Source organism: Bubalus bubalis, chromosome 1 (assembly GCF_019923935.1).
Source record: "Bubalus bubalis isolate 160015118507 breed Murrah chromosome 1, NDDB_SH_1, whole genome shotgun sequence".
Lineage (NCBI taxonomy): Eukaryota > Metazoa > Chordata > Mammalia > Artiodactyla > Bovidae > Bubalus > Bubalus bubalis.
In genome coordinates, this window is record NC_059157.1 from 195,593,420 (window position 1) to 195,615,958 (window position 22,539).

Genomic DNA, 22,539 nt, shown 5'->3' on the forward strand with positions numbered 1-22,539 from the left:
AGACATAATTCACTTTATTAAGCTTTTCCAGCCGGCTTTCAGCATTAGGGGAAAAAAAGGCAACATGAAATGCTATTTTCAAAAGTTGTACATTCAGGACATTTTTTTAAATATTTTTTTTCCCCACTGTATTTTGTTTTAGCTTCAGAGGAAGACAGAAGGGGACCATGTTTATGTTCATTTCAAATAGTTTCTGTAATAACTTTAAGGGAACTCCAACCTCAGTGTGGGAAGAGGGTCACCCCAATAGGGCCACTGACATACAGAACTCAAGCCGGGTGTTCAAGTAACACTGATTAAAGGGGTCTCGGCTGTTCTAGTCTCATTGTTCAGCCTTTTCCCCTTAACTATTCTCTTGGAAATTTTAATAGCAAAGTAGTATAGCACATATACACGGAGAAGGCAATGGCACCCGACTCCAGCACTCTTGCCTGGAAAATCCCATGGACGGAGGAGCCTGGTGGGCCGCAGTCCATGGGGTCGCTAAGAGTGGGACACGACTGAGCGACTTCACTTTCACTTTTCACTCTCCTGCATTGGAGAAGGAAATGGCAACCCACTCCAGTGTTCTTGCCTGGAGAATCCCAGGGATGGGGGAGCCTGGTGGGCTGCTGTCTATGGGGTCACACAGAATCAGACACGACTGACGTGACTTAGCAGCAGCAGCACATATACACGTCATCATGTTCTGAGAGCTTAACTGTTATCAGTCCTCACGACAGCCTGGCATCAGCTCCATTCCTCAGAAGTGCAAACTGAGAGCACAAAAGAGAAGGGGCTTGCTCCGGGTCTGAGTCGGGAGGAGGCAGAACCAAGGCTTGAAGCTGGGCAGTTTCCACTCACCGTCTAAGATGGCTAGGATGACAGCCTCTCAAGCAGTGAAATAGATCTTCATTTCAGAAAGGCATCAAGAAGGCCCAGCCCCCACGTTACTCTGGTTTAAGCTCTGCGCTGCAATACATGGACAGTGTCCAAGTCTAGACCACCATCCTTGACCCCCTTCTCTTCATTCCCAGCACAGCAGCTGCGTGACGCATCCAGAACACGTCTAAATAGACGGCAGTTAAAAAGGGAGGGGGGTTTCCCTGGTGGTGCAGGGGATGAGAATCTGCCTGCCAACACAGGGGACACAGCTTTGATCCCTGGGTCGGGAAGATCCCATATGCTGCGGAACAACTAAACCCACGTGCCACAACTACTGAGCCCGTGCTCTACAGCTTGGGAGCCACAAGTGCTCGAGTCTCGCTCTGCAACATAGAGGCTGTGCTCTGCAACAGAGAAGGCGTCACAATGAGAAAGAAGCCCGAGAACCACTAGGAAGCACAGTCCCACTGGCCACAGTGATAGAAAAGCCTGCACAGCAGTGAAGACCCAGAACAGCCAAAAATGAAATAAATAATAACTAAATAATTTTTTTTAAAGAGAGATGGCATTCCCAAAGATTTCGTTTTTTCAGGGACGTGTTATTTTTTTTTTCATTAAGAAAAATACATCTTAACGTGGTTCAGAAAATTGAAAAGTGTATACTGAAAATTCTCCCAATAAATGCATGTTAAGTCTTTGCCCAGCTGTGATAAGAAAAGATCCACATGGAAACCTGTCCACGCTTACTGTGCTTAATAAGCTCCACCTTCAGTGTGCATTCTTAGAAGACACAGGAAGAAACTTCCCACAAACAGCTTAGTATTCCATCTGCACTGAGCCTAAAACAGAGGATCCCAAGTTTTCTACTCTAACATGGTAAGGGTTTGGGCATTCTTGCTCTGAAACACACAAAGCAAACAGCATCCCTTTAAATATGATATTCTTAATATTCACCTATGTGCTCTTTAACAGTCCCTATGAAAGCTTTAAGGCATTTTTTTAGATGCTTTCTAAATGGGTAATCAACTGGTGAATATGAAATTTCTGTCTTATTATTTGAGGCATGAATTTCTTAATTGCAAATAAGCATGGTTCAAGATATTTCTCTCAAAGACTCTATCTTTCAGGGGCATGGAAAAGCTATTATGCAAGTCAAACCACAATGAGGTATCACCTCACACCTGTCAAGATGGCTATGAGAAAGACAAAAAGCAAAACTTATGGCACCCCACTCCAGTACTCTTGCCTGGAAAATCCCATGGACAGAGGAGCCTGGTAGGCTGCAGTCCATGGGGTCGCAAAGAGTCGGACACGACTGAGCGACTTCACTGTCACTTTTCACTTTCATGCATTGGAGAAGGAAATGGCAACCCACTCCAGTGTTCTTGCCTGGAGAATCCCAGGGACGGGGGATCCTCGTGGGCTGCTGTCTATGGGGTCGCACAGAGTCGGACATGACTGAAGTAATTAAGCAGCAGCAACAAGTGCTGGAGAGGATGCGGAGACACTGCCACCCTTGCATACTCTTGGTGGGAATGCAAAAGGGTACAGCTGCACTGGAAAATAGTATGGTGATCCCTTGAAACATTTTTTAAAAAGAACAATCATCTGAGCCAACAATCCCACTTATGCATATCTATCCAAAAGAATTAAAAGAATTAAAATCAGGATCTCCAAGAGATATAAGCACTTCCATGTTCACTATGTACTATTCACAATAGCCAGGATGGACCTAAATGTCCATGGATGGATGAATAGATAAAGAAAATGGGGTACATGCATGCAACAGAATACTATTCTCCTTAAAAATAAAGAAATCAGAAATACATTACAGCATGGATGAATCTTGAGGACATTATTAATACTAAGTGGAAAAAGTCAGTCACAGAAAGACAAATACTGCATGATTCCCCGTATATAAGCTATTTTTAAAAGTCAGATTCAGAAAAAGAGTGAAGTGTTGGCTGCCAGCAGCCAGAGGAGGGAACAAATGGAGAGTTATTAATCAGTAAGCATAACGTTGCAGTCAAGTAGAATGAGAAAGCTCTGGATACCTGCTGTACAACCTTGTACCTCTGCTCAACAGTAATGGACACTTAAGAATTTGTTTACAGACATCCCTGGCAATCCAGTGGTAAAGACATCACCTTCTCATACAGGGTTCAATCCCTGGTCAGGGAACGAACATCCCACATGCTTTGTGGTCAAAAAACCAAAACAGAAAACAGAAACAGCACTAAAGGCAGGCTTAAAAATTGGCCACATTAAAAAATATTAAAAAAATTTTTTTTGTTTTAAAGCTGGATCTCATGTTAAGTATTCTTACCACAATAAAATACAATAAAAAAATTATTGTGTCTGAACCATTTTCTCAAGTTCACATTTTCAGGTCTGAGTTCTATTTATAACCACAACCCCAAACAATACGCAGCAGCAGGGCGAGGAGACATGAGGCAGGAAGACAGCTGGTTGCCCCCACTCGCAGCAGGAGAAATCCCACATTGGCTTGGGGTCATCCTGACAGCGGGGAGGCAGGTTCAGACTGAAGAGTTCCAGGAAGGCACTGGACAACATCTGGGGGGCCAAAAAGTTGGGTGTATCACTCCCCCAAGTCCCTTAAAACTTCCTTGGGGCCAATTTTAGGAGTTTAATCTCCATAGCAATCTCACAGCCTTCCATGTCACTTGGGCGTAACTGTGGCTACTCTGGAAGTCAAAGTGCTAGTGACTCCGTCATGTCTGACTCTTTGCGACCCCATGGACTGCAGCTTACCCGGCTCCTCCATCCATGGGATTCTCCAGGCAAGAATACCAGAGTGGGTTGCCATTCCCTTCTCCAGGGGATCTTCCTGACCCAGGGATCGAACCCAGGTCTCCTGCACTGCAGGCAGATTCCTTACCATCTGAGCTACCAGGGAAGCTCACTCTAGGAAATACAGAAATAATGTAGAAAGATCCTTCAACCTTTATGATGAATAAGATGGAATGTTGGTGCCCGTCCTCTGATAACTAGGAACACATGGCTGGCTAACATGGCCTGAGTCTCAATTAAGGTGAGTTGAGATCATGAGTGCTGACTTCTCAAAACACGCTAGTATTACGAATTAATGGTGAAAGAACATAGCAAAGAATATCAAATAAACTGGAAAGTTTACTCAATTTAAATTAAGCTGAAACTCAGACACGCTGAAAAACCAGATTGGGTTCTTGAAGCTCCAATACTTTGGCCACTTGATGCAAAGAGCCAACTCACTGGAAAAGACCCTGATGCTGGGAAAGATTGAGGGCAAGAGGAGAAGTGGGCAACAGAGGATGAGATGGTTGGATGGCATCACCGACTCAATGGACATGAGTTTGGGTAAGCTCTGGGAGTTGGTGATGGACAGAGAGGCCTGGCGTGCTACAGTCCACAGGGTTGCAAAGAGTCGGACACGACTTAGTGACTGAAAAATAACAATATGGTTCTGATGAGTAGTCTAGAGGGACGCTTCAGAAGCTACTTGGAAGAACAAGCGTTTAGCTTCTATTAACATTTTTCTGAGGAGAAGATTCCATTATTTTCGTCTGCAACTCCAGAGTGATATTTATGTGTATGTGTGGTGCTTCTCAATATATTTTATTTCCCTGCTCTTCCTCAAACTATGTGCCATTTGAGGTAGATTTCAAAAATGCGCACAAGACAAAAATAACATAAATGATCAAAGGAATGGAAGTGAATGTTATATAAGGACAGAAAAGCAATTAATCAAGAGATAAAATCAGCACATTGAGCAAGCCTACTATTTATAGTTGCTCAAGGTAGAACATCAATTTATCTCTGAACTTTCTACTCGCCAAAGCAAAAAAGGAAGTATATCCTGTGACCATTCAAGATGTCAAAAAAAATGCACACGAACCAAGTTATTCAGCAGAAGAGAAGCCTTTCCTGAGCTGAACCTTGAGAGAAGTTTCTCTTGTGGCTTCTCCTTCAGAGACCTGGGTGGTGCAGCAGGCAGAATCCTTCCCACCACCCACTAGCAGACCCGAGAACACTCCACGTGCACAGCAGGTGCTCGGAGCACTCAGCTCTCAGCCGCGGCAGGTGCAGGAACCCCGGGACTGTGTGTCCTCAGCCAGGGCTCCACACTTCCTGTCTCTTGACATTGTTTTGTTATAATTTACTTATGTCCTTTTTATTGGAGTAATAGATACAGTCACTCCTATGTTCACTGTAGCACTATTTACAATAGCCAGGACATGGAAGCAGCCTAAATGTCCATCAGCAGAAGAATAGATAAAGAAGATGTGGTACATATGTATATATACACAATGGACTATTGCTCAGGCATTAATCGGGGACAAAATTGTGCCATTTGCAGACGTGGATGGACCTAGAGACTGTGAGACAGGGTGAGGTTTAAGTCAGAAATAGAAAAACAGATACTGTATACTAGTGCACATATGTGGAATCTAGAAAAATGGTACAGATGAACCTATTGACATTGTTTTGGCAAGAATCAGAAAAATGAGTGCAAAAATATAAGAAATGGACGATTAAACAATGACAAGATCTTGAGAGATGGAATGCTATATACATATAGTCCAGTTTCCACAATCTTCTAATTTCTATGTTCTATTTTTAAATTTTTTTATTATTTATTGATAGCTGCACTGGGTCTTTGCTGCAAGCAGAAGCTGCTCCCCAGACGTGGTGTGTGGGCTCCTCCCTGCAGTGCTTCTTTTCTTGCAGAGCACAAGCTCTGGAGTGAGCGCTTCTATCTTTGCGGTGCATGGGCTTCGTTGTCCAGCAGCATGTGGAATTTTCCCAGACTAGGGATCAAACCCGTGTCACCTGCATCGGCAGGCAGATTCTTAACCACTGGACCACCAGGGAAGTCCTAACTTATATGTTTTAAAACCAGATTTGCATCTGGGAAATTGATCTAATGCATGGTGGGCGAACAAACATTGACAGATCTTATCTGGTTCATCTATCCCGTATTGGACTGCTTACTCATGCTAGAGATGGCTCCAAACTCTTGTGTATTCTTATTATAGTAAATACAGGGCTGAAACATTCCAAATGGCACCTAACACACAACAAATGTTATGTGTTAGCTGTTGCTATTTATCTCACCCACAAGGTCAAACACCAATAAGCAGCAACAACGATACAGGTGATGTGCAGAGATTTGGGGTACAGGTTGTGTCTAAGGTCATGTTACCATCAGTGGAGGGGCTGGGATTTGAACTTAAGACAGTTAGGGACCTGAGTCCAAGGGCTTGACCACCACGCTATAGGACCTCCCCTGGTAACTCCACACGAGTAGTCTCTTTCCCAGACATGACACATTATGGGATGGACCCTCAGAAGACTCAGCTTCATCACTGGTCGGTATTTTCTGAAGAAAATCCTGAAGCCAGTCAAGGAGAAGGCAATGAGAGCTGAACAGGGGCAGCCCCATTCAGATGAAGGCAGAGCCTCCCGGGAGACACTAAGTGTGGCAAGGCTTATTTAGACACAGATAGGAAATGTGATGTCTGGTTCATAAAAAAAAAAGTTGACCTTCCCGATTTACAGTGGGATGTCATTTGTTCCTCCCCCAAACCTCCTAGAGGTGCTCAGCAGAGTGCAAGCTCTGCAGAGATGGAAGGTGAACATTCCTGTGTGAGGAAGTCAGGTGAGAAGTTTCTGGGCTCAGAAAGTAGAGCGGGGAAGACTGTGACCCAGATCGTGGGTCTAAGCAGACAGACCTGAGGACCAGGGCAGAAACTGGACCATTCGGGAAGCAGGCAATGTTGCTGTTTAAGATAAAGTGGACGGGGAAGGGACTTCTCTGGGCCCAGTGGCCGGGACTCCACATTCCCAATGCAGGGGGCCCAGGTTCCATCCCGAGTCAGGGAACTAGAGTCCATATGCTTCAACCAAGAGTTTGCATGCTGCAATTAAAGATCCCGCATGTTAAAATGAAGACTTCATGCAGCCTAATAAATAAACAAATAAAATAATATTTTCTAAAAAAGATGAAAAGGAACCCAGTTCAAGAAAAAACTTTTTTTTTTAGCTGTTTCCATTCATTACCTCTTCTTTTTGAAAAGGGGTATCATGCCTTCCCAGGTGGTGCTGGTGGTAAAGGACCCGCCTCTCAAGGCAGGAAAAGTAAGAGACACAAATTTGATCCCTGGGTTGGGAAGATGCCCTGGAGGAAGGCATGGCAACCCACTTCAGTATTCTTGCCTGGAGACCCTCATGGACAGAGGAGGCTGGTGCGCTACAGCTCATGGGGTCACAAAGAATAGGACACAATTGAGTGACTTAGTATGCACACACATCATGCCTATAAGAATGTACCGAGAAATTAAAATTAAGAGCTTTGGTTTTTTGAAACACAAAATAAAACTTGGCATCTGACATTGGTTTTCTTGAATCAGAACCTACTTACACTCGGGCGGATTCCATCACAGAAAGAGCCCTCAGTGAAACTGCACAGATGCTGTTCTTCTTGCTGAGTATGAGGGGACCTATGCAAGAAGGTCCCTGAATGCAGCCCCAAGCCACAGACTCAAGCTCACCAGCCACGTTAAAACTGGGGTCCACCCTCACGTCATAACACTGAGCGGAGGCCCCCAGGCTTGAGAAAGCCCATGTGGTAGGTCGAAATTGAAGCTGGGCAATGGATATAACTTCTTCCAGTGGGTGGAGGCAAACCCGTCAACCTTCTCAAAATCTACCCATTTTCCAGGGCCCACCCCGCTTCCTGTTCTGGAGTTTGTCTTGCACTTGGAGACGGCTGTTCCCTGCCTTGCTTGCTCTCCACCACATCCTGGTAGAATACTTTTGTTCACATCTAAAATGCAAATTTTAAAAAAATCTTTTATTGGAGTATAGTTGATGTACAATATACTGTGTTAGTTTCAGGAGTATAGAAAAGTGAATCAGTTATACATACACATATAACCACTCTTTTTTAGATTCTATTCCCACATTGGTTATTACAGAGTATTGAGTAAAGCTTCTTGTATTATACAGTAGGTCCTTGTTATTTACCTATTTTATATACAGTAGATGGGGAAAAATTGGAAACAATGACAGATTTTATTTTCTTGGGTTCCAAAATCACTACAGATGGTGACTGCAGCCATGAAATTAAAAGACACTCACTTCTTGAAAGAAAAGCTATGATAAACCTAGACAGTGTATTATAAACCAGGGCCTTCACTTTGCCAACAAAGGTCTGTATTGTTAAAGCTATGGTTTTGCCAATAGTTATGTATGGTTGTGAGAGTTGGACCATAAAGAAGGCTGAGTGCCAAAGAATTGATGCTTTCAAACTGTGGTGCTGGAGAAGACTCTTGAGAGTCCCTTGGACAGCCAGGAGATCAAACCAGCCAACCCTACAGGAAGTCAGCCCTGAATATTCACTGGAAGGACTGATGCTGAAGCTGAAGCTCCAATGCTTTGGCCAGCTGATGCAAAGAGCTGACTTACTGGAAAGGATCTCGATGCTGGGGAACATTGAAGGCAAAAGGAGATGGTGGCGGCTGAGGATGAGATGGCTAGATAGCATCACCAACTCAACGGACATGAGTCTGAGCAAACTCCCGGAGACAGTGAAGGACAGGGAAGGCTGGTGTGCTGCCGTCCATGGCATCGCAGAAAGTTGGACAAGACTTAATGACTGAACAATAAGAACATTCCATTGTTTGTATGTATGTGTATACATATAATACATATGTGTGTGTGTGTGTGTGTGTGTGTGTATATATGTATGTATGTATATTCTTTATCCCTTTATCCATTTAACAAACATTTATAGAGAAAGTCTCTATACCAGGCACTGTCCCAGGTGCTGGGGATACAGCCGTGCCCGTTTCCATGGTGCCCACGTCCGAGGGGTGAAGCCCCTCTCCCCAGCCCCCCATACTCTGCCCTTGAAGCCCACGGTCCACTCCCCCTCCGACCCTTCTGTGGGTGAGCAGGCAAAAGTTTACTGGCAAAGCAGTCTTCAGCTCATCCCACAGTTCATCCGAAGGGCGCTGTCTTCCTGAGTGTCCTTCTGGGTTCACGAGGTGATTTCATGTTAAGAACTTGATGAGGGAACTACCTGGGAGGACCTCACAGGTCTCCTTGGGCCACTCCAGGAGTCCAAAGAGGCCAACCCCACGAGAGGGCCCGAACGATGCTGGCCTGGGCATTCATCCCAGTCAGCCTCAAACCTGAGTCGGAACCAACCCCCTCCTCTGGCGGTTCTCCTCCTAAGAATTCGAAAAGCACAGACTTAGTCCTAATCGACTCAACGAGCTCCTAATCGGGTTACGCGCCATGAATGGAGGTAGTCACCACAAAAGGTATTTTTAGGACCCCAGACAAGGAGGAGATTGTCTGGAGCGCTCCGGGGTAATTTGTGGGTCTGTTTTATTTCTGACTCAGAGGCAGTGGAAAAGCTGCTTCAGAGAGCCCGCGGCCGAGCGGCGGGTGGAGCTCAGCAGTGATTCATGGAGCACTTGGGGCTCAGACTGAAACTGGAGATGTTTGTCTTCACAGCTGGGTGTTATTTTTACTCTTACTAAATATTCTCTTACACCTGGAACGTCAGCCTCTTCCCACCAGACCCGTTCCCCTTCCCCCCTTCTCCAAAGCAGTTGAAGACAAAATTAATTAAAGAGTCACCACCAACAGTTAGCTCTTTGTCCCCAAAAGGGGGTTGACGTTCCCCTGAGAAGGTTTCATGATTTCAGGGTGTGTTTCTTTTAGCAGCTGAAAACGGGGATCGGCAAGATGACGTCACACTCGGCTCTTGAAAACTGGGGAGGACATGCAGCCTTGACGAATTCATCCTCTGGAAGCACGATGTTCTGTAGAATGAGATCCTTCTCTGCAGAGAGTTTACCTGACAAAGAGGTGGCATCCTTTCCATCTCTTAAGTTTCTTTTTTCTTGAGACACTTTTCCTTTTCCAGAGAGCAAAGAATGAAGCCAGATAGCCGTGATGGTGCTTCAGGGTTTCATTTTCCTAACAGGCTATGTAAATCCTGGTTAGCCAAGATGATTTTCCTTTACAGGAGAGAAAATGCCAAGCATTTCCCCTTGTCTCTGATGGCAGCATCCACAGAGACCTGATGGGACTCGTTTACATCACAGGGAAGAGCACGGCTCTTCCACAAAGTGGCACCCATCCATCCGACATCCCGAGAGACGGCAAAGATGGTCCTGAGTGACACCAAGAGGAGAAATGAGGAACGGAGCAGGAGCTCCTGAGAACGCGTCTCCCTTACTAACTTTTCCCCAAACGAAGCCCTTTCAATCCATGCCTCAGCCCCGCGGCCCAGTGAACTGAAGTCTGTGAAGACCCAAGGTCCCTCGTAAGCAGGACAAGCTTTTCCTACCCGACTTCACTAGCACAGTTGGGAAAAACACTCATTTTCCAGTCTCCGACACTGAGCCGCCCACGGCTTGGAAGGTTTGCAAGGCGGTCGAGCTTAACTAGGAGACATCTTTCATGCCAATCGGATTCAGAACCCCGAGGCAGAGAGCAACCAATGTCATCAGAGCTGCAAATTTCACTATCCTAAAAGAGGACATAAAATCTTCGAGAAAATGTCAGAAAACATACATGGAGTCAAATCTCCATGTGTCAAAGCAGAAAGATGTGAGAGAGACCAGTCCCAGGGAGCCACTTCCAAAGGTCAAATATTGAATGTTTCACATAAAATGAGAAAACCTGATGTTAAAAGGTTGTTTTGTATGCAGGGGTTGGGCAAAGCACCTCTTCCCACACAATGACATGTAGGGAATTTGAACAGTCACCATCATAAAACTGAGAGTTTTTTATTTTTAATTTCAGCCCACTGAGTATTTACTAAGAGACACTGCTGGGCTCAGACAGCAGGTCTCCTCATCATGCTAATATTTTTTAAAATGTGGTTCTGTTTGGAATCACCTCATGAAGGTACCATAAAGAAGGCAGAGCGCCCAAGAATTGATGCTTTTGAACTGTGGTGCTGGAGAAGACTCTTGAGAGCTCCTTGAACAGCAAGGAGATCAAACCAATCAATCCTAGAGGAAATCAACCCTGAATATTTATTGGAAGGACTGATGCTGAAGCTCCAAAACTTTGGCCACCTTGATGCAAAGAGCCAGCTCATTGGGGAAGACTCTGATGATGGGATAGACTGAAGGCAGGAAGAGAAGGGATGACAGAGGATGAGATGATTGGATGGTATCATCTACTCAATGGAAAAGAGTTTGAGCAAACCCCGGGAGACAGTGAAGGACAGGGAAGCCTGTTGTGCTATGGTCCGTGGGGTTGCAGAGTCAGACATGACTGAGTGACTGACACATTCGCTTTTGACTTCCCAGTGTCTGGGCTGATACTCAGAGGGGCCGAGGCTCAGTTCTCAGGAGGATTTCCAGCTTTGGCTTGTCCACCCCTCATTCCAGGGTGCGGTCCCCAAACCTGGGGCTCAGCCTCAATTCCTTCTTCGTCCCTCCTTGTGTGCATGCTTAGTTGCTCAGTTGCGTCTGACTCTCTGTGACCCCATGGACTGTAGCCCACCAGACTCCTTCTCTCCACGGGACTCTCCAGGTAAGAATACTAGAGTGGGTTGCCATTTCCTTCCCCAGAGGATATTCTCAACTCAGGGATCGAACCCACATTTCCTGTGTCTCCTGCATTGCAGGTGGATTCTTTATCCACTGAGCCATCAGGGAAGTCCTTCTTACCTACCAGCAAAACATATCAGCTCTACCTTCGGCGTATGTCCAGGATGTAACCACTTCTCCCACCCCTGCATCGCTACCACCCTCATGCAGGTCTCACCATCTCTTACCTGAATTCCTGCAGGGGCCTCCTAGTGGGTTTCAGCTTTAATACAGGGGCCAAGGACATCCTGCTTAATTTGAGAGACATCATGTCTTCCTTTGCTAACAGCCCCCAGGAGTCTCCTAGCTCACTCAGAGTGAAGATCAAAGTCCCTCACTGGCCCCGTAATCACTCCATCTCAACCCCTATTACTCCTCCCCTTAGTCACTAAACATCAGCCTCAGCTGTCCCCCAACACTTCAGACTGACCTCAGGGCCTTTGCACTTACCACTCCTTTTACTTGCAAAGTTCTTCTGCTGGTTAACCGTAAGACCTACCCCCTCACTGACTTTGGACTTTACTCAATTGTCATGTTCTTAGAGGTGATGTTTTCAGGCTGTCCTTTGTAGAACTACCACTCCTGGTCCACTTTATTTATTTTTTTTCCCTTAGCGTTTACTATGATCTAACCTGCTAGCCTTTAGTAAGCTATCTGGCTCAACGGCTGTCTTTCCCATTAGAAAGTGAACTTAGGCAATATTTTCGTGTATGCTTCATGACTGCATGGCAAGTACCTGTAACAGTGACTGCACACAGTAGGTGCTCAATAAAGACTTGGGAAAAGGAACGACTGCAGGCATAGCTGGGATGTCTGGGACCAAGATGGACCAATCAGGAAGCCCCCTTTTCTGTCACCTTAATCACGCTCCTGCACCATGCTTTTTAAATACCACATCAAAAGCATCCTGCCGTCTGACCCTAAGCTAGAGTTCTTCACAACAGACACTGAATCTGTCTCCCAGACCACAGAGAAAGGCAAGGCTCAGTCCCTCACCGCAAAGACTCGGGCAGACAAAAGCTACTGCAGTGGGAGGCTGGTGGTGGGGGGTTCCCCTTCCATCCAGGCAGACTTCCTGGGCGCAAACCCTCCTCTGCACATCCTTTCTCCCGACTCTCCACTTTACAGACCACTTCTATTCAGCTCCAGGGATTCTCTGTTTTCATCTCCCTGGAACCTGCAGCAGGGCTAGACCAGTGAGCATCAGAATCCCTGGTGAGGAGGAGGACTTGCTGAAACCTGGAGGGCGAGGCCCCAGCCCCAGAGTTTCTGCTTCAGCCAGTCTGGGCGGGGCCGAGAAGCCACATCACTAACAAGCTCCCAGGTGGTGCTGCGGCTCTCAGGGCACCCGCTTTGAGAACCAGGACAGCAGGGGACGCTCCCCCTGTCTGCACTCGCCCAACAGACTCAAACAATAAGTTAATGGCTCCAGGTGGCCTGGGCTCTGGGCTGGGAGCCGGGCTCACGGCGCGGCACACAGAGCCCTTTCGCTCCAGCTGCAGTGAGCCTCCAGGTGGGCAGCATGGAGGAGGCATCCTTGCCTGCGGAAGGATGAAGGCTGCTCAGTGCAACCTGGACATGCAACCGGCAGAGTGTCCAAAATAGGGACGCTGAGCCAGAGTCAAGCAGCCTGCTTTGCACATGATACTGCCCGCCTGTAAGGGAAGGCGATCTCCCTGTGGACCGTGTGTGCTGGCGTGTGTGTCTTTCTCGGCCTGTCCTGCGGGTCTACAGTGGCATGTGCCTTAGGAACCACACACAGAGTTAAGGCCATCAGCTGGGAGCTCGCCGGAGGCCGGGCGCCCCTGAAGCCCCAGCAGGGCCTCTGTGCCCACCAGCTGTGCTAAGTGGGCTGTGCTCACATGTCTCCACTGCACAGACATCTGAGGGTTTCTCGTATGTGAGGCTGGAGTGAAGAAGGGGGAAGGCACGGTGGACAGGGACCACTGAGAAGTGATGTCGTGTGTCTACACGGTGTGCAGGGAGGCTCGTGTCTGCAAGAATTGTGTGATCTGGTGCTGCCGCTGCCAAGCTAAACCCACAACTACATCCCTGTTGGCTCAAGGTGCCTTTCTCTCCTGTTTTCCTTTTATTATTTTTTTATAGGGCTCCTTTAGAATGGAAGCAGATCTCACTTCACCACTTGTATTTCACTTCAGGAGTCTGCGGGCGCGTTGGGGCTGAGGTTTTGTAGAATTTCATCACTTGCCTGGGAAACTCAGTCCCTCCCTTCTCCAGCCTTAGCCTTTCCCTCTGAGGGTGACGGATGGACAGGAACCGAGCAGACCATTCCCAGGGCCCATGTGTGCATGCTGCGTGCATGCTTAGTTGCATTCGACTCTTTGGCAATGCTGGGGACTGGAGCCCACCTGGGTCCTCTGTCCATGGGATTTTGCAGGTGATAATGGAGTGGGTTGCCATTTCCTCCTCCAGGGGATCTTCCTGATGCAGGGTTCAAACCTGCGTCTCCTGAGTCTTCTGTATTGCCGATGGATATCTTGCCACTGAGCCACTGGGGAAGCACACTCCATTCTCAGGGACTGGACCCTAAAGCAGTAGGAGTGGGGTGGTATTCTGGCATCACCCAGCCTACAGAAGGGTCTCCTCCCCCCGGGGGATGTTTGCAAAAGAGCAAGGAGGGGCCACAAAGGTAACAACCCACACATTCTGGCCCAAGTCCAATTTGTGACTTACGTAGATTCCCCCTGAACTTGACTTCCAGAGGCAAGTGTGCTGCAAGGAAGTCCACTGCACCAGGGCTCAGAGCAAGGACAGCAAGAAGGAGCTGGAGATGCACTTCATTTCCAGCTGCAGCCCCTGACTCCTGGGCACCCCTGGCCTGGGGCTTCCAGGCGGTGGGTGACGCATCCACCCTCTCCAGAAAGATGCAGGGAGGAGGCATGTTCAGGGGCTACATCCTGGGCCCTGGTGCTCAGACGAAACAGAACCACGCCTCCTTCACTGTGTCCCTGCCACGAGCCCCTCCCGGGAGGATCCCTGTCTCCACGACCTCAGCCTCTGTCCCCTGACACTCTGGGGCAGAGCTGGAACGGCCAGGTGTTCACTGGAGGTTTCCATAATGAAGGTGCAGTCAATGCACGTCCACGCTCCCGTCTCTGGAGCAGGAACTGACACATGTAAAGATCATGCAGGAAGTCAGCAGCATCTGTGGATTTGATCCCGAGAGGTCCCTCTGTCTGCCTGCTGCCTCTTCGAATCCTCTAGAGGAAATGGGCCTTAGCTCCACTGATTGAGTTTTGAGTTTTCCCTTCCTCCATGGCTTCCCCTGGTGGCTCAGATGGCAAAAAATCTACCTTTGATGTCAGAGACCTGGGTTCAATCCCTGGGTCGGGAAAATCTCCTGCAGGAGGGCGTGGCAACCCACTCCAGAATTCTTGTCTGGGAAATCCCATGGACAGAGGAGCCTGGAGGGCTGCAGGCCTTGAGGTTGCAAAGAGCTGGACACGACCGAGTGATTAACACTTTTATTTTCACTCCCCTTCAGGGGAAGCCCCTTACATTCTGAAGAGCAGATTATGCCTCACGTCCACCTTGCAATATTGCACCAGTCACAGCTGAAGGCTGGTCCTGGTGTGGCCTGGTGACATCAACTTGCTGTATGAACCTCCTTCCAACACTTCCCACTCAGCCAGGCTGAGTCCTTCAGGGACAGGGAAGTGGCCACACCAGCAAACACTGGTCTGGAAGTCTGAAAGGAACAGGTCCACTGACCACTGACCAGCCAAGCAGCCAGGAGCCCCGTGTGTGGTCAGTTTTCTGAGTCTTCCTGGCCAGGCCACCACACTCAGTGACTTAAATCCAACGCCAATCGAGGCGTCGGCCTGAAGGTTTTTCAAAGGTGTGGTTAACATCAACCATCCTTTGATTTTAAAGAGAGGTGATTATCGTTGATAATGCCGGTGGGCCTCATCTCATCAGCTGAAGGTCGGAAGCAAAACCTGAGCTTTGCCTGAAAAGGAAGGAATTCTGCCTCAAGATGGTTGCATCCACACCTGCTTAAGTGTCCAGCCTGCCATTGCACGCCCAACAGATGTCAGATTTGACAGCCTCTGCAACTGCATGAGCCAACTTCTTACACCAAATCTCTTCAGCAGGTACCTTACTGGTCCTGTCTCTGGAGAACCCGACTGACACGGCAAGGCCAGGCCCCACCACACTGGACTCCCGTGGACGCTGAGCTCAGGAAAAACGGGCAGAAGCATCTTCTCCAGAGAGGACCAACACATGCCACCCTCCTGTGTTTCCAGAACATTCTGGATGAGAGGGAATGGCACTGGGGGACTGGTTGACATCTGTGTCATAGCTCAGACCCGCCGAGCTGAGCTTCCTCCCCCGCACCGGTCCACAGCAGCTTCACCATTTCCCATCCAGGATATCCTCAGCTCTGGCTCACAGGCACGTGGGTCAGCCGTGCGCTCGTCCCGGGCAGTGCCCACTGGGCAGGCACCACCACACATCCAGGAAGAAGACGGAGATGCTGACAAGGTGGCCTCCCTCGGAAGCCGCCACCAAAGCACTTCCCAGTTTTCTCCCAAAGCTGGAATTGCCTTTAACGAGCCTCTGATGGGACACCTCTGAGCATTGCAGGGCTCCACGAGAGCCTGGGAGAAGAAATGACTGATGCTTCCCCATTGTTGCTCCCCTACAAGAAAACGGGCCAGTTCCTCCACACATGGTTTCATTTCCCAGGAAAGAGACCCTTGCCTGAGCCCACCGCTTTGCAACTGCCAAGACAATTTCCCCAGTTAGCCAGGAACACAGGCGTAGCGTCCCAGGGGTCGTGTCTTTCTTAGGGACTTGACGCCTGAAGGCCAACTTCAAGGTTGCCCTGAGCAACCCCCCCCACCCCATCCCAAATTCCTGGGGTGACCAGCCATGGGCTGGGAAGGTGGCCCCCCCGGTCCAGCCAGGAGGGCAGGTGGACGTGGGCTCCTGAGGAAAAGCACAGACCTACATGGGAGGAAACGGTATTCAAGCGCCTCCCTTATTTATCTATTTCTCTGTTTGCTTATTTGTTCATTCATATATTTAAATCTGGCCAGAAGGAAAGTCTCACTTCTGCAGTATCGTTCTCACCTCCTGGCTCAGGCTCCTTTCTGAGCCTTTCTAAATCCAGACTGGCACTCCGAGAGCTGGCCTGAGGCCAGACTTGGCAAAAAGGGCCAGGGCACAGATCCCCCTGCTAACTGCCAGCTGGAAGCCACGTTGGTGCCCTTTGCCCTAAGTGCTTTCTCTGATTCTTTCTCCTTCTCCCCCTCCATCTCCATCTTTCTCTGTCTCTGTCTCTCTCACACACGCACGTGCACAGACACACACACACACGCGCGACACCCATGCTGATGTATTTCCCACAGGTAGAAACGAGCCTTGGAAGAAGACCTCTTTAGAAACGCACCCCACCCCACCGTGACTATCCTGGCGTGTATGGGATCACGTGACTCCATTAGAAACAGAATCCACCACTCTGCTCAGTGCTACGTGGCAGCCTGGATGGGAGGGGATTTTGGGGAGAGAGTGGATCCATCTAGATGGATGGCTGAGTCCCTTTGCTGTTGACCCCAAACTATCACAACATTGTTTGTTAATTGGCTGTACCCTGATACAAAGTAAAGTTAAAAAAAATTAAAACAAACAACAAAAAAAGAGAATCCATTACTCTTTAGAGGGCTGGCAGCATAGCGACCCTACTAAATAAACACGGCTACATTCTTCAGAACAGAGCAAGTCTCAGGAGCAAATGCAGTGAACGGTGAGTGGAAACATTCTATCAGAGGGACAGGATTCACCGTGACGTATTTATACGTATTATATGTAAAGAGCGGAGAAGGCAATGGCACCCCACTCCAGTACTCTTGCCTGGAAAATCCCATGGATGGAGGAGCCTGGTGGGCTGCGGCCCATGGTGTCGAGAAGAGTCGGACACGACTGAGAGACTTCACTTTCACTTTTCACTTTTATGCACTGGAGAAGGAAATGGCAACCCACTCCAGTGTTCTTGCCTGGAGAATCCCAGGGACGGGGGAGCCTGGTGGGCTGCCGTCTATGGGGTCGCACAGAGTTGGACACGACCAAAGCGACTTAGCAGCAGCAGATGCAAAGAGGAACCTGCTGGACTCTATGACTACATTCCCACCCAGGTCCTTTCAGAAGTCTAGGACTTTTCCCTCGATGAGGTCCAGGATGAGCCCACCTTGGCTAGAATCCACTTCAGGGACCAGCTTCACAGCAGAAAGGCAACATCCCACTTCCGAGAAGAAACTAGATGCACAGAAGTGAACGACTCCCTGGAGCCCAGGTAAACCTTAGCACCTCCCATCTTTGTGTCTGGCACCTCCAGCCTCATGGGTGACATTCCTCTGGGGACTCTGATTTGGCACCTTCACCGACACCACACTAGAAGTTGACTCGATGGTCTCCAGCATGTATAAAACACAGCACTTATTTTAAAACATATTGAGCATTAAAATATGTAAGTAGCAAAAAGGGTCCCCTGTAGCTGCAACAGAGCGGAAAAGTGCACTGGGTGTGGAATCAAACACCCTTGGTTTGGATCCAATCTCCTAGTTGTTTGAAATGATGCTTTGGGTTAGCCAGAAAATGCCTGGGTCTCAGTTTCCTCATCCACCAAACGGGGACGAGCATTCCTCTCGGGGCTGCTTAGAAGACTGACAGGCCATTGCTGCTGCTGCTGCTAAGTTGCTTCAGTCGTGTCCGACTCTTAGCGACCCCATGGACCGCAGCCTACCAGGCTCCTCTGTCCATGGGATGTTCCAGGCAAGAGTACTGGAGTGGCCATTGGATGCATACAAAAGGACTTTCTACGAAGTAAAGCACCAGAAAAGGTGAGCTGTTCTTGTGACTCTAGGCAGATTATGCAAATTTAAATGAAATTCTCTTTGTCCTGGGAATTTAAATGATTCTTCCTGAATGTATACGGGATATTCTATCACAGGGCTTCCCAGGTGGCACTAGCGGTAAAGAACCACCCTGCCAATGCAGGAGACAGAAGAGACTCAAGGTTCCATCCCTGGGTTAGGAAGATCCCCTGGAGAAGGGCATGGCAACTCACTCCAGCACTCGTGCCTGGAGAATCCCACGGTCAGAGGAGCCTGGCAGGCTAGAGTCCATAGGGTTGCAGAGTTGGACACGGCTGAAGCGACTTAGCATGCATGCACCTATTATATCATAACTGAAATCAGTTTTACTTTCCAAAACGGCATCTGATGAAATGCTTTTAAGTGCCTGGGATAACACGTTCGCTAATTCGCTGCGTTTAGGTGACAGCGGCATGACACACTCAGAAGAGTTAACACTTACGAGTGACGCTGGCGCTTGGTTTTCAGTGTTAAGTAAAGAGGAGAGGGAAAAGCACGCGTTCAGAGACGGCGACGGGGGAGGGGCAGGCGGACACAGGCCGCGGATCCATCCGCAGCATCACGTGGGGCAGACGAGCGCGGTGCCGTCGGCCCACGGGCTGACACTCTCCCGCTGTTTAAACTGAAGACAGTTTTACTTTCCAGGCAAGAAAACCCTCCGAGATGAGTTCTGCCATATGTGGGCAAGGCCCCCCTTCCCACGCCGCCCTCATGCCTGGGAAATGAGAACTGCACATCTCCTCTTCAAAGCGAGTTCTCGGTAAATATACTACCGGTTTTTCACAACCTCTGTCCTCCACGCAAACCACTGGCGAACACATTTTCGCAGCCTCGCCCAGGGTTCCTGTGCAATGTCTCGGGGGCAATGCCATCCATTTTCACTCGGCCTTTTCAGGGGACGGGGACCCAGGCAACTGGGAGGATCCAAGCCCGCGGTCTCCTTACCTTGAGCCGTTCACCTGGTTAGGGTTACATTCCATCTTGATGGTGACCCTGGCTGGGGGTTGAGACAGCCAGTCCTGCTGAGGGACGCGCGGGCTCATCTTGGATGTCTGTCCATAGTCGCCGGAGGAGGACGCGGTCATGTCCGTCTTGGGCAGGTGCGGCGTGCCGTAGGCGCACTCAAACAGTGACTGGTCCTCGCTCACGACTGATAACGCTTCCTAAACGCCCAGAGAGACACACCTTCAGGACATGCCAAGGAACAGCCGTGCTGCAGAAAGTCGCTAACGTCAGAGTCATCTCTAACTGGGACCCCACTGTTTAGGTACCTTTTCTGGTGTCCATTTCTACCTTTCAGAAGAAAAAAGGAGCTGGCTTTCTTTCCCGAAGAAGGTAAAAGTTGGAACTGGCAGACCCAGAAAAACTTTCCTGCAGGTCCCCAAACATGCCAGGCCTGACTGCAGCCGTGCAGATAATATCCACTTTAATCTCGACTCAAGGAAGTTGAATTTCAAAGGTCTTAGAAGACATCCAATTGCATGTGTCATTATTTGACAAATGCAATCTATAATTCAACCAGACAGGGTACAGCATGGTCACGAAGATTAAAAAGCAGACATGTGACCACTGACACCTAAGCATCTGGCAAAACTGCCACATTCCCAGGAGATTTTAAAGAAGAGCTACTTAGAAGAAGAGTGTGGGGGAAATGGGGCACCAAAGGACAGACAGACAAAGATACAAATTTTTCCATTTCTAAGTTATTAGCTGAGATAGAGTTTCAAGTGGTGCTTCCATGATGGCAAACATCTGGATGATAAATGAACCAAAAAAAAAAGCTGTGAATTAACCAGAGGCTTCTAGGATGTTTAAAATACCTATACCAGTGAATAGCTCTTTCTCACCCTTGATTTCTATTCCTATCTCTGCTCATTTTGCATGATTTGTTGAAAAGAAACAGCAATGTGCCATTGTTGGACCATTCTTCTGAGGCTCTAAGTCAAACAAGAGGTTAGCCTATGGCCAGGCTGACATTCTACAGCCAAATCCACAAAGGCAAATATGACTGGGAACTCTCAGCTGCTTGAATGATACCTCATGCAGCAGCTACACAGAATAACTACAACACAATCCAATTCTGCTTTCCATAGTTAAAAAAAAAAGTCCGTATGGGAATTCACGTTTATTTCATTTCTTAAACACCCTTGGTACTGCTATTAGCTTTTGAGAAGCAAATGCTGTTTGCATCACACATTTTTTTAAAAATGGAAAACTATGGTAACCTTCTGGTCCGGACTTCCCATCCCCCAGAGGGGAGAATCTGAGATCCGGAAAGGTCCGACCTCACCTGGAAGTGAGCAACCCAAGATCAAGCAGGGAATTCATGAGGACTCCAACAAGTGTTTTATCATCGGCTTCCTCCTGCCCCCAGAGCCTAGGACGTTCTTCTTAAACATTTCTCGGTTTGGGATGTGGGTCTGTGTTAGCACTCATTTCTTGTTTGAATTGATACTTAAGTCAGGATGCTCTTCTTCACCCCAGTTGTTAATATTAATAATAAAGCTCTTCAAAGCAGCCTTTCTAAGAGAGAAACCTCCCTCCCCACAGATACAAAGAAGTATCTGAATCTTTAGGGAACACACGCATTTTCACAAAGCACCCCCCAATCCAGTGTGTACCCCCTCCCATTCTACCTCCCCCCACCTACCCAGGGAGCAACTTCATCACTCTCCAAGTGCATGAACTTCACAGCCAGCCGGGCACAGTGTGCTATGAATCAGTGAGCAGGGAGAATCACAAGGAACAAACTCAATGCTCTGGATCCGAGTGGTAGCCAGGTGTCTGTGCAGAGGTAACAGCCCCCGCCCCCCACTGACATAGCTAAAATCCCTTAGAACCAGAGCCCTGTGATGTTTGGGGAAACAGTGAGCTGAGGATTTAAACAGTAACACGAACTCTACAAAACCGTGTGCTCTGCCAACCGGAGAGCCCAAAGCAGGCACAGGAAAGACAAAAAGAACACAAAGCAGGCATCTTGACCACCCAGCAAAAGCAAACACGTCAGCAAACAGCACCAATCTGAGAAACAGGCGTGGCAGATGGGGAGTGGGGCGGGAGGTTGAGGTGGGGAACCTGAATCTAGGGGCTCTCTGGACAGATCACAAACGGAGCGAGCAGATGTAAGGCGTCTCAACTCACAGATGCTGGGTTAAAAATCAAGTCGGCACCACAGACTTAGTGCAGTCCTGCTAATCCACAAAGGCAAAATTAGAGCTTCTTCAATAAAGTTTGCAAAACAGGGTCTGCCTTCCCATAGCAGCACTGGAGAGAATGCTTTTTACACACTCAGAACAAAGAAAACAAGGCTCTCCTGCCTGGTCCTGCAGACCCCACCAAGCCTCGGAGGGGAATAACATACTATGTAATGTTAGCATTGGCTCACTGGCTTAAGAGAAACACGAAAAAACCGGCAGAAACGGGCTAAATCAAGGGACAGACTTCACATCATAAATGAGTAAGAAGAAGGCTTTCACAGCACAAAGAGTAACGATGTTAAAATAGGAGTGTATCCCTAGATAAAGCAGGATATTCTGGCAAACACACCCAATGACCAAAGACGTAAACGCAGCATAGGATTTAGACACTGGACCAGCTTACGAGAACTGAAACAACGCTTCAGTGTGTGTTTGGGGCGGGAGGGACCTATCCTCACATCTGGCATAGCATTATTTCACCACATGGTCTTCTAAAGAAAGAAATCAAAGTTAACGGAGATCGATTTAGGGGAAGAAATTGACAAAAGCTAGAGATACGGGGGGCACACAGCTTTCCTGCATATCTGAAAACTCTCCTCTGCATGAATCCTTCATGAGGACGGCCATAGCCTTCGGAACAGCAAAAGTTGCTTTTCTTTGCTAGAGGAGAAGTCGTGGAAAAATGAGACAGCTTTAGGATACAACGTTTCATTTCAAAAGGGGTGACGTGCTGTCCGTATTCTGTCAAGACAAGAGAGCGTGCCCAGGAGGGATGCTAAGTAAGCCAAAGCAGCCAAAGATCTAGGACTTAGTACAAGTGAGGAAAAAATAAATAATAAATGGAATCACATACACACACTCACACACACACACCAACTCAGCACATCAGAACAATGAAGGGGTAAAAAGAAGCTAAGGGTGGCTTTCAGAGACCTGCTTCAAACAAGGAGGCTCCCTAAAGTT

General features: G+C 48.2%; 1 protein-coding gene across 7 annotated transcripts in view; it reads right to left on the reverse strand.

Annotated features, from left to right (window-relative positions):
* ERG (ETS transcription factor ERG) overlaps positions 1-22,539 on the reverse strand; it is a 323,164-nt gene that overhangs the window by 54,340 nt on the left and 246,285 nt on the right. For all 7 annotated transcript variants that reach the window (XM_044948472.2, XM_025293998.3, XM_025293990.3 and 4 more), the window contains one exon: positions 19,325-19,542. In XM_044948472.2, the coding sequence (XP_044804407.1) occupies positions 19,325-19,542 (218 nt within the window). The remainder of the gene's footprint in view (positions 1-19,324; positions 19,543-22,539) is intronic.